This window comes from Alosa pseudoharengus, unplaced genomic scaffold (genome assembly GCF_046254945.1).
Source record: "Alosa pseudoharengus isolate Yale_2024_CS ecotype anadromous, Long Island Sound unplaced genomic scaffold, YU_APseudo_1.1 YU_APseudo_1.1_scf_9, whole genome shotgun sequence".
NCBI classification, from domain to species: domain Eukaryota; kingdom Metazoa; phylum Chordata; class Actinopteri; order Clupeiformes; family Clupeidae; genus Alosa; species Alosa pseudoharengus.
Window position 1 is genome coordinate 28,458,640 of NW_027468881.1, and position 12,570 is coordinate 28,471,209.

General features: G+C 43.6%; 2 protein-coding genes across 2 annotated transcripts in view; one reads left to right on the top strand and one right to left on the bottom strand.

The window, feature by feature from the left end:
• The window catches only part of LOC143115237 (rho guanine nucleotide exchange factor 25-like), a 32,747-nt gene extending 26,509 nt beyond the window's left edge, over positions 1 to 6,238 (top strand). The window contains exon 15 of the mRNA XM_076277205.1: positions 3,844 to 6,238. Within this exon, the coding sequence (XP_076133320.1) occupies positions 3,844 to 3,957 (114 nt within the window). The 3' untranslated portion in view covers positions 3,958 to 6,238. The remainder of the gene's footprint in view (positions 1 to 3,843) is intronic.
• A 2,160-nt stretch (positions 6,239 to 8,398) lies between these two features.
• Positions 8,399 to 10,039, bottom strand: sp5l (Sp5 transcription factor-like). Its single transcript, XM_076277264.1, has 2 exons — positions 9,986 to 10,039; positions 8,399 to 9,499 (listed from the first exon to the last, which is right to left on the bottom strand). The coding sequence occupies exons 1-2, from the start codon at positions 10,037 to 10,039 to the stop codon at positions 8,399 to 8,401; spliced, it is 1,155 nt and encodes a 384-aa protein (XP_076133379.1).
• Positions 10,040 to 12,570: the final 2,531 nt, after the last annotated feature.

Consider the following 12,570-nt stretch of genomic DNA (forward strand, 5'->3'; position numbering starts at 1 on the left):
GTCATTGTCGTGGTCATTATCATTCTTCTGCATGGGTATCGGAGTGTTGTTAGATGATACTGTATACTGTACTTCTTTACTATACCCACTTATGAGCAAACTAGTACAAGTCATGTACTGCTGTCATATACTGCTCTTTTCCTCTTAAAATACCCTACTTCCATGTCAGTTTTTTTAGCTACTTCCTTATTGAGGATGGTTTAATTAATTTATCATATCATAGAGATATTGCTTATTACGCAACTGGAAGTGAATATCTTTTTTTTCTCTGGGGGGCCGCATGAATCCTGCTGGCGGGCCTGATCTGGCCCCCGGGCCTTATGTTTGACACCCCTGTTCTAATAGCTCTGTCCATTTAGAAGTTGTATTTTAACAAAAGTGAGCAAGTTATATTCCTCACACTTAATATTTTCAACATACCGATGGAACATGCAAGCAAATAATCAGTTCCCAGGCAATGCAAAGAGCAATTAGTCTTTTTAAAATATTTTGCTCATGTAACTCTTCATTCTTAGAATCTTATGACATGCTATTTGTTACAGTTTTTCTTAGTCGCTTTTAGGCATTCCACGAATCGTCATCATCGCATTTGCACAACAGTTGGTGCATTTCTCAAAACAATCAGAGCAAACTGCACCACAGGGTGGATTACCTGCAAAAACAAGTACGGTACCTTTCTCAAAAGCAATGAACCTGTCAGTGCAATCAGAATGACAAGTCCTTACGCCATTGTTCATGAACAAGACAGTCAAACTGCTTTGTCATGTTGTCAGTGACAGTTATAAGCACAAGGATGTGTGCCATAGTTATTTTAAAACTACACAGTTACACATTATTGTATAGGAGGCATTGATTGCAAGAGGCAGATTTCACTGTACTGTTCACAGTGTCATTTATTGACAGATAGTATCACAGTATAACAGCATTTTACGTCATTGTGCAAAGGAAAAATGACCAATTTACAGGAAACACTCCGTGGGCAGAGCTGTGCCAGATTTATTTACGTTCCTGTCAGGCCGTATATTTACAGTACATTCACATAAATATGCTCGCCAGATTGACAACTAGTTATGACCGCTAATTTAACACTTTTGCATGTAATGACTCAAGTGATGAAATAGGGCCTATTTGTTTTATAAGGTAGGACTATTCAGCATGGAACCAGTATAGTGCATTTTGACCAACATGACGTTAGCAATTAAAAATGTAAAACAACTGCAGACCTTTGCACACAAGCAGTTGCATGGATAAACTAACGCATTTGCTGTCTGTTCAAAGCTATGTCCAAAAGACTGAGAAAAACTATAATATGGTGGGATGTTGACTGTCTGGGTTGTATCCAGGAGAAACATATTTTCTTTCAGCACCTCTGTGTCTAAAATGTCCCTTTGAGGTAGATTTCTGTGGAAAGGCAGACATACTGTAGGCAGGTGATTGTCTCCTTGTGTTCAGATCTTTATTTATCTCTTCATACAGTTTAAATAAGTTCTGAATGGAGATGATACAGAATACTGAAAACATGACACAGATAGATCGATCGATAGATAGATAGATAGATAGATAGATAGATAGATAGATAAATAGATAGATAGATGGATAAATAGATAGATAGATATTTCTACTTGTTTCTTTCCTGCATAATGTACAGTGCCTATAAAAAGTATTTACACCCCTTGGACTTCCCCTTTTACTGCTTTTTATGAAATCTTGATCAATTTGATTTGGCCTATTTTTAACAATAATTTGCAAAAATCGGACTCTTTAATGTCAAAGTGATAGCAGATTTCTACAAAGTAATGTTAAGTAATTAAAAATATATAATGCAAAATAAGCTATTGCATAAATATAGTAGATGCACCTTTTGCAGCAATTAAAGCATGGAGTCTGCATGGATAGTTCTCAGTTAGGCTTGCCTATCTCCATTTCACTAATTTTGATACTACTAGCACCAACTGGCTCGACTGCTGTTGATTTAGGTCAGTCACTTTGTAGAAATTTGTTTTCACTTTGACTTTAAAGGAATTATCCGGAGTAAAATGCACTTTAGATCGATTTCCAGATGATTGGGGGTACATACGTTGAGTTGACATCAAAATTATGTCATTCGGATGTGTTTTGAGAAAGTTCGATTGTACCGTTTTCAGTCACAACTCGTAGCCTGGAAGTGAGCGGGGCATTTCAATTGCGCCGCTACAAAACGCTATTTCTATACCTCTTCTACAGTTCCAAACAACATAACACTTACGTGGTAGTGAGTAGAGGGTCCCTAAAGCCAAACCGAAGTATCCCGAGGTCTTTATGTGGTCGAATAGAGAGTCCAGAATGAATTTCATCAAGCCAGTACCTTTACAGAAATGTTGCCATCTTTGCCGCCACTTTGAGGGGAAAGTCCGTAGGAGTCTTATTGCTGAGTGTGTTGTAACACGCTCTGGAAATTCACAATTTTGTCGCCGTTTTAAAAAAAAAAAAAAACATAGTCCAGTATTTCTTTCGAAATCGAAATTAAGTTGTATGGACTGGACTATGTTTTTTTTTTTTTAAACGGCGACGAAATTGTGAATTTCCAGAGCGTGTTACACAGCAATAAGATTCCTACGGACTTTCCCCTCAAGGTGGCTGCAAAGATGGCAACATTCCCGGAAAGGTACTGGCTTGATGAAATTCATTCTGGACTCTCTATTCGACCACATAAAGACCTCGGGATACTTCGGTTTGGCTTTAGGGACCCTCTACTCACTACCACGTAAGTGTTATGTTGTTTGGAACTGTAGAAGAGGTATAGAAATAGCGTTTTGTAGCGGCGCAATTGAAATGCCCCGCTCACTTCCAGGCTACGAGTTGTGACTGAAAACGGTACAATCGAACTTTCTCAAAACACATCCGAATGACATAATTTTGATGTCAACTCAACGTATGTACCCCCAATCATCCGGAAATCGATCTAAAGTGCATTTTACTCCGGATAATTCCTTTAAAGAGGGGATTTTTATAAATTATTGTAAAAAAAGGCCAAATTAAATTGATCAAGATTCCATTTATAAAAGCAGTAAAAGGGGAAATATCCAAAGGAGGTGAATACTTTTTATAGGAACTGTAAAGTGACTCTCTGTAAAGTGACTCTCACTCTGTGATGCATTAGTAAATATTTTCTGTAACAGTGACACTGATACCTCCCCTGTATTTGTATGTCCACCTGAGACACTGTCAACAGCCATTTAGTGATTCAGACACACCACACGTCCTGTAAAACCTGGACAACACACAGGGCAGCACATGAAGTGACACTGTAAACAGCAGACCTGGACTGCCACTGTGGTTGTTATTTTTCACCTCTGACTGTTGTCAGGTTATAATTTTCTTTATTGACAGGCCAATTGCAGACTCCATAATTAGTGATATTTTTCTCTGATGTGCGTGACACAAGGTTGCCTACAGCAATTACTATTTGAGACATTTTCTCTGTCAGTGGGGGGGAGGATTATGCTTTAAAAGTACACTGTCATAAATTATAACTTGAAACTGAATAAGCTCTAGTATTTGGTGTCTAACTTGTTTCATAATATGCATTATGACCAAATTTCCTTTGACCTTCAAATGCTTACTTAAAGAGTATTTGAGTAGGTAGACACGCTAATGCAGCTTATGCCTGCTAAACAATACCAGTGCAAAGAACAAAAAAAATAAATTAGATTGTGGTTGACTGGAAGTAATCTTTTGTGAGACAGATTATGGCAACCCTGGTGTTTGTCAATGTAGTGTGTGTGTGTGTGTGTGTGTGTGTGTGTGTGTGTGTGTGTGTGTGGTGAGTGACGTTCCTCTTCTCTCTTCTCTCTCCTCTGACAGAGGGGAGGGGACAGCTACCACAGAGGCATGATGGGAGACGGTGGTCAGGTGCCTGGCTCCTCCCTCCCCCGGCGCTCCAGCAATCTGGCCCAGCTGGACGAGGATGACCTCTGAAGAGCCACACCACCATCCTCTTCATCAGCTCCACCGTCATCGACATCTTCGTCATCACCGCTGTTGTCTTCATCATCATCATGTCTTTATTATTTATCTTTCCTTTTCTTGTGGCTCTGTCTTTTTAATCACTGACGTTCTCATTGGAATGACCAAGGGACTATTTTTGCCTAATTTTTGCCTGTTCTTTTGTCGTTTTTAAGGACAATGTAATTTGTTCCAGAGAATAAATAACCATTCCTTTTTTGGGAGGTCACTGGAGTTGAAGAAAAGAAAAAATACTTCAATATGTTTGAATGAAAGTGACTGAGCTGTGTACTATGCTGAGCTGTGAACTATGCTTGTGTGTGTGTGTGTTGGTGCCTATATGTGTGGATGTGAACAAACATGGAGATCCTGCGACCGACGGCTTTCTTTGTTGTGGACGTGCAGTTTCTTTTCTTCTTCATGGCCACAAGTGGACACGCGTCTGTGGAACGGAGCTTGCAGTGGGCCTTTCGGTTCCGCCTCGGTTTCAGTTTCGGTTTCCCCTCCCCCTGCCGCTGCCTGTTGCTACAGACGGCCCACTTCAGCTCCTGTCCACCTCCAGAACGTCTGCTGTGCGAGCAGAGCACAGCTCCCCACCTTACTCAATGCTCCTGTTCTTTCTGATATTTGAGGAAGCAAATGGACAGCCGACACAATGAAATTGTACATATGAAGATGGACTGAGGCTTGATTGTTTGGGACAAAGCGAGCTGACATGTGGCCCCTACGGCTGGGGTGGGGTGGGGGGGTGGGGGGGGTGGATTCTGCTCTGGGGCTCTGCTTGTCTTAGACCAGCTCCTGACTGCCGGGGGAGCAGTTGGCCGACGCTGACGCACAGGTGAGAGAGTCTCATGGGGACCATCACATTGGCCCTTACTGGACAGGACATGACAGAGGAGAGTGGAGGCGGAAAGCGAGAGGGGAGGGAGGAAGACGAGTCTTCTCTGTGTGCTGGGGGTGGACATGGCGATCCTCCCCTGAGCCCGGTCAGCGCAGTGGCGGACGCCAGGAGAGGCTCGATTCCATGAACTAGAAAGGAACGCTGGATGTGTGCCTCCCATGCTCCTACCTTCACTCTTTCTTTCTCTCTCTCTCTCTCTCTCTCTCTTTCTCTCTCACACACACACACTCTCACAGGTTTCTGCTCGTTAGACAGAGGGGTGTAGCCTGGTTTAACCAGACCCAAGACAAAGCTGAGAGCTGTAGGCAGGCGGAGTCAGACTACACAGACTTATCCAAATTTCAAACACGTCTCCAAGGACCCCTTCATTTCAAAAGCAGCAAAGAAGGGTGGTTTGAACATATCTTTTAATTTCAGGACAACTCCCCCCAACATCATTAGACAAAGTGCCAAATAAGCTGGTGCCAGACCCTTTTAGGTTGAAGTAGAGAGAAAATAAAATGTCCCAATTTGAAGCAGTTTCTATACTAATATTTTGATACTTCTGTCAGTGCATTGTTACTGTCAGATCTTTTGGCAAATTGGAATGATCCATTAATATCGCTGGTATTCATTTTGTGTCCTTTTGTAAAAACAAAAGAAAAAAAAGGCTAGTTTTGTTTTTGCCATTTTGGATTTTGTTCAAATTTTCATTGTCTAATTTGTGTTAATGTTTGGTGTCCTTCTAATCAAGTCATTCTAACAAAATAGGCAGTGGGTAAGGCTACACTGCAAGTTACTGGCACTGATACCCATTTAGCCACCAGACATCCCAGACCAGTTGTAGTACTGATTTCTAGCTGAGTTGTAAGACATGAAGCACAAGTGGCCAGAGCTCCGATGCCTGGGCCTTAGACTAGATTAATTACCCCACTGATCCAGGAGAGGACGCCAAAGGGCTCTGCTGGGAAACAGTACAGCTCTTCAAAGGAGCTCTTGCATCTTGTCCGTTTGATCTGAATTTTTTTTTAACAATAAAGCTTTACCAAAGGTGGCCGGATAATTATAGGCATGTCTTCAAGAAACTGTTACACAAAAATCCAGGAATGGCTTGATTGATTGCTTGATTGATTGTCAATCCACTCATGTTTTACATATTCTACCAGTTCTCTGCTGAGGAGCAAAGAGCTGGTCAAATGCCCCAATCTGGGTTTAGAGTCTGGCAGTTGTGCATGTTGTATTGAAAAGTACCCCTACAGATATACAAAATGAAATGGATATAAAGTAGGAAAAAATATGAATATGTCTATCTGACAGAAATTCATTGTTGTACTATATCAAATAAAAAAGTGTCTTTTTGAAATACAACCTTCATATTGTCTAAGTGTCCTCTGTATGAAATTATAACATCAGTATGATGAGGTTTATCATTAAATAAAACAAAAGTTGGAATGTTTTTGCTATTTTTCTGAAAGAGGGAAAAAATGCACTTTTCCAATTTGAATATTTTTTCCTTTATGTCTAGTAGTATCCTGAATTTCCCCTTGGGGATCAATAAAGTATCTATCTATCTATCTATCTATCAATCTATCTATCTATCTATCTATCTATCTAGTAGAGTTGAGTTGTAAGCTGCAGGAAGAAGAGGAGCCCCCGCAGCGTTAGCGGGCATCTGGCTGCTGATCTGTGCTCTGTCCCAGGGTGCAGCCTGAGCCGAGGGGGCCGCTGGGCCCCGGCGGACGGGAGAGGAGCTGGCGCTGCTGCTAACATGCCTGTGATAAACGGGGGGCTGGACAGCAGAACTGGAGCTGGGGGGGGATCAAGGTATTAGCTTTCACGGTGTGGGGTGGGGGGAGGCAGAATCAAAGGGCCCACTGTCACCAGCAAAGGGGGTCGTGCCAGAGGGGGGTCAGTTTACTGAGAGCACCTCTGGAGGGCCGTCCAGCACCCCTCTGTTGACTCTGTGATGTCCATGCTGTGAAGGACAGCCGGGAGCAGGACCCTGGCGACTGTGAACTTGATTGCGGATGGTCAGGCCCGGGGTCCCCCTCTCCCCCTCTTTTCCGTCCAGCGGTGCTCTGCAGGACTCGCACCAAGGTGTAAAATGTCAGAGGGGTTCTCTGTCATTTGTCCTCCTCAAAGTGTTGGCCCAACACCGAGGAAACAATGACCATTTCAAATTAGCATCCCCATTGTTCGGCTCATTACCATTTCAATGGCCGTCAGAAGAGGCGTTGGAAGTCAAGCGCTCTGACAATGACTTCACTACTCGCCCATTTGCTTATACTTCCATCTTAAATATAATGAGGTTCTCAGGAAGTCCCTGAGGCATTGTTCTGTGCCGCAAACAAAAATAAAGGATCCATCCCTGTGAAGTGATAAAAAATAAAGAGAACAAAAGGAGGTGGCACTTGTTTGATCCAGTCATTTATTAATATGTCACATGCTTTCTTCATAGAACTGTGGGATCTATGTACAGTATTTACACCAGTTCCTATAGAGTCCAGATCTCAAGCGTAAGGTCATCATAAAGGAATGGAACTCACAGAGCATCAGTGCCTTGCAGAACACCAAACAGTCATATAACAGATGAAAACTAAGGCTTTCTTTTCTGAATGGAACACTTTTAAAATGGTATTCACATTTAATTTAATTTGATTTGACAATCCCTTTTATCATGTCAACATGGGTAACAGAGACAAACTAAGGATTTCAGATGTGTTTATTAAATTCAAACTTAATGTCAATGTAAAATTAAAATGTTAAATATATCACTGATGACAAAAAAATATATATGAGGACACCTACAAAATGAGCCATATTCCATTAAGGCAACATTTTCTTCAGAAACATATGTAATCACCGCAACTAAACATTATAAATTATTTTCACTTGTGCTTTCAAATTAATGCTACCTGAACCTCTTCCACTTAGTATATAACATACATTGAACTGGCTCAAAGTTATTGCATTGACATTACATGGGAAACCCAATAGATACAAGCCACCTAGAAGTTAATTAGTCATGTTGGATATATGTACATTACGGCCGATTAGAGTTGCAGTTGACAGGTTTGAGCTGGCAGTGGTTTACAGTAGAATGCAGGACCCTTGTCCATGGTCAGTTTGTGTCTTGTCCAGTGTCTCCACACAGTGTATTTATATCACGTAGTGCGTTGCACTGGCAAATCGTGCAGTCCAGCAGCTCTTTGTTACCATTCAGACAAAGGTCCTCGCAACTTTTTCTTCCAGTGGTATCAAAAGTAGGCTAATATTAGAGTCTGTTTTGTAGCAAATATGGCTTAGCAGCTTTGCCCGAACTGCGTCTCACTAGTGAGAGAGCACGCACACACAGTCTGAGCGTTGTCGAGTGCACCAGTGTTCACTTTGTATGTATGTCAGGAACATGTGCGTCCATAGCTCAAAGTGTCTCGCTCCTCAGAGTCTCTCTCTCCCTCTCCTTCCTTCTTTTGGTCCCCCTCTGTCTCTCCCCTTCTGGCTCAGTCTCTGTCCCCCAGCCTCTTCCCTCTCCTCTCACTCCCTCTTGATGCTGAGTAGGGTGTCTGGCCCAGGGTGGTGGTGGTGGTGTGGGTGCTGCTGCTGCTGCTGCTGGGCTGGGGGCCCTCCGCGGCCCTTGCGTCCCTGGTGGGTCTTGACGTGCTTGGAGAGGTGGTCGCTGCGCATGAAGCGCTTGCCGCACTGCTGGCAGCCGAAGCGCTTCTCGCCCGTGTGCGTGCGCAGGTGGCGCTGCAGCTCGTCCGAGCGCGTGAAGCTCTTGCCGCAGAAGAGCCAGTTGCAGATGAAGGGCCGCTCGCCGGCATGCCAGCGCAGGTGCGCCTTCAGGTGCGACGTCTTCTTGTACACCTTGCCGCACTCGGGGATGTGGCAGATGTGCAGTCTCTTTTTGCCGAACTCCAGCCCTGCGCTGCCGCCGCCGCCTGACGCCTGGCAGTTGGGGCACTTGCAGCGGCGGCAGCGGCGCGTGGAGCTCAGCAGGCCCTTGGAGGTGCCCTGGAGCAGGGCGGCGATCTGCGGCTGGTGGCCCAGCACCAGCTGCCGGCCCAGGGAGGAGAAGGGGTGGTTGGCCGCCGAGCCGTTGGTCTGGGGGAGGCTCCACCACTGCTGGCCCTCCTCCACGTGGCCACTGGCGGCCAGGTGGGGCCGCGCGGATGTGTTCTGCAGGAAGCTGGAGAAGTTCTGGCCCACGGCGTTGTGCTGGGGGTAGTAGGGCCCGTTGCCCTGGGCCTGGGAGGAGAGCACCTTGACCGGGGAGAGCTCGAAGGAGTAGGCAGCGGGGGGCTCGGCCGGCGGGGTGAGGGGCAGCTCGTGGTGGTGGTGGTGGTGGTGATGGTGGTGGTGGTGGGCGGGGTGGGGCAGGCCCGTCTGCATGTGGCCCGCAAACTGAACCTTGGGCACGGTGAAGGCCATCTGGTGGGCCGCGAGGCTCGAGTTTGGGGCCACCTCATTGCTCCAGAGCTGGAACATGCCGGAAGCGGAGCTCACCGTGCCCTCATAAGGGAACTGGGGCCCCTCGGAGCCCACGCTGCCCCCCACCTGCCACGCCTGGCTGCACGTGGTGGCCAGGAAAGAGAGCGGGTTGGGGCCACTCTCTGGAGACGAGCTGGGAGTGCGGTCCTGGAGTGGACAGGTGTCAAAGAAGCAGTTATTCATCTGAGCAGTAAAAAAACACAACTTAAACACAAAAAAATAAACAAATGTAAAATGACAGATTATTAACATAAACTTGGTCATTTTAACTTCTTAATTTTAAATGTCAGTAACTCCACATTAACGAACATAATAATACCAGGAACAGCTAATATGCTGAGGTTACATGTGATCAAATGAACGCATTATTAAAATGTCATGTTAGATTTACAGATATTTAAAACATATTTTAAAACATATTTTTTCTATTGCATGACCTAACTCTGAGATTCTGCCCCGAGACTCTTCATGGTGTAAGGGCCAAATGATCCATTGTTACTAAGCTAGCCAAACTTAAATGTTAATATTAGGTTTCTATGAGTTGTTCGGACAATAGCCTACGCAGTGAAATAATCTTGCATAAGTACAGACGAACACAAGACTGGCACAAGTTTGAAACATGCATTATCTAACCTGTAAAAATGTATGGAGAAAATTGTCCGTTCTGGATAATGTCAGCGCAGCCATCAGTCCAGGCGTCCGGAGTCCGCACCTGCAGCCAACGCAGCGGAGACAAGTGCGAAAAAAACACCAGGTATGCAATCACCTAAAAGAGTAAAATCATACAAGTCCAAACAGCTCGACAAGTCCTTCAAAGTCCTCGTGTAAAAGCAGTAATCCAGCGACACGCTACACGCTCCCAAACGTCCGCGCTTCTCTCAACTCTGTGGCAAAAAGTTCCCCAACTAGTCTGTACTGCAGCACTTGCTGCCGCTCTTTGGAGTCCTTTTTCACGACCGCTGCCTTTCAAACACTGTGCCTCCCTTTTGAAGTGCGAAGAAGAGCTGATTGCAATAAATCCTTGGGATCATTTCAAAGGCGGTCGGATTGCATCTTCTCTTTATAGAGAAAAGATCCTCTCAACGGGGTCTCTTAAGTATGTACCAGGAGAGTCAGTGAATAGAGGGGCTGACACGGAGGGGGTAATATCAAGGAGGGGGGGACGTAACGCAGATTAGGTGAGGGTGTGTGTGTCATACACTAAAGCCAGCCTTCATTTCATCCAAATGAAATTTAACCAAACGCTCATCCGTGAAACATCTCCTCCCTTTACACAATTGTTACAAAACACAAAGTCACAAGTGAGGGAAACTCAATAACATTTTTACAGATACATAGGCTAATTAGTGCAAATTAGAACTGGACCTATCATTAGGCTATTACTAATATGATACTTAATATTATTATTATTATTATTATAATTGTTATCATTATTAGGTCTATAATACGCTCCCAGACTATTTATGTGAAAATTATTTCAAAATCCCCATTGCGATGGACAATCTCGGATAAAAAGCCGACTCTGGGCTACTATGAGATGATCACTTGCAGGTGTAGCCTTGGCTACGTTGTAACTTTTGGGCTTTTGGCTTCAGGGATGTTTGGTCCGGACAAACCACATTTTAACTTATTTAGTAGGCTTCTCTTCATCCTCTAAACAAACCGAATAAAAGTCCATCAAAGCGGCCCGGTTTCTCACTGGTAAGTGACAGGTCAAATAAACGACACTGCGTGACATTTTCACACTCACGGGTTCAAGTTAAGGGCATTATCACATTTAAACGGATTAAATGCAGATCGAGAAGGCATCCTAAGTTCACCCAGCTCTGCCCGTCCAATTGGCCAGCCATTCTACATTTTAAAAAGAGCCTACAGATGTCAGAAAGTCATTTAACATCTTAATACAGGGAAAATCCTCGCTGCTTTGTGCTTTCTGTATTCACACACGCATGGGATTCTTATTCAAGCGCTGCCTTCACTTCGTCGCATTACAATAAACTTTTGTCTGCCAATACGTAGCTTCACATATATGTGGCAGGGCTACAGCACATTAAGGTGTTTGTGCAAGTAACTTAATTAGTCTAATATTAAAACAAAGTCAGCAGTGTTTGTCATTAGAAACTGTTTTTTTGTTTGTTTCTGAGGTCTTCTTGGCTCTATCGTATCTATTTGCATTAACATCCTGTTGAGTTTGAGTTGGTAGGCCTAATACAAATGATATACAAAGATAAAGGAAACAATTAGTGAAATAATATAACAAAGAAACTGTAAAACAAATAAATATAGGCGATGTCATATATCATGAAAGGATACCATGCAATTCTTGTCAGGTTTTTACAAAAATGACAAATGTGACGTGTTAGATTTTTTGTTGTCAAAAAGGCTACGCTACCCCTTATTCATCACTGGCAAAACTGTCAGACACATTGCGCTCTATTATTACATTCAAAACAGGTATCTGTTATACTTATTAGAAGCCATGGCGATTTTGTTCTGGATGGACACCATGGGGAAGGAACAGAGGGGGGCCACTGTCTCCCAAGAATAACCTTGACTGATGGGATTTCACGAAGTGGCACACAGTTCTGCTCCATCTCCTCTCCTCAACTGCTTCGGACTCTGACCCTTTCTATTCTATATTTTCTGGCATTCTAGTCTTTTCTATTACTAAGGCATTCAGCACCAAGTTACTGTAAAGTGAAGTTTGTCAGGTGGATGTCTTGTTTAGTTATGTGCAGAAAAGTTAATGTTTTTAAAACATTTTTAGGATAAAATTAAGCAAGTCTCAGTAAAGAGAGTAGAATTGTGTGAATATGTTAAAAATAAAATGTGTTTTCACAAGGAGTACTCATAACACATGTTTTCTTACACCAGGAGGCTCTAGAAGAAGCACATTGCTGTTTCTGTTCCACAACAAATATTTTCTAGTTAAAATCCATGTAAAGCAAATATTTATCACAAATGGCTAATTAGGAATTTAAATTACAAAAAAATAAAACAGACATGAAATCTTGCACACAAGTAGAACACATTGGAGGTTTCCTGTAAAAAAAAAATGACATTCAGACTATATACGGTGGCCTTCCAAAGAGCAGCACCCTGTGTCTCCTTCCGTGAGGTTTATTACTGAGCAGAAGTTGTTAATTACCCCGATTCCTATTTCCTGTCCCCGCCACCCCCACTCCACTGACTGCCTCCCAGATGAGTGGCTTTGAAGT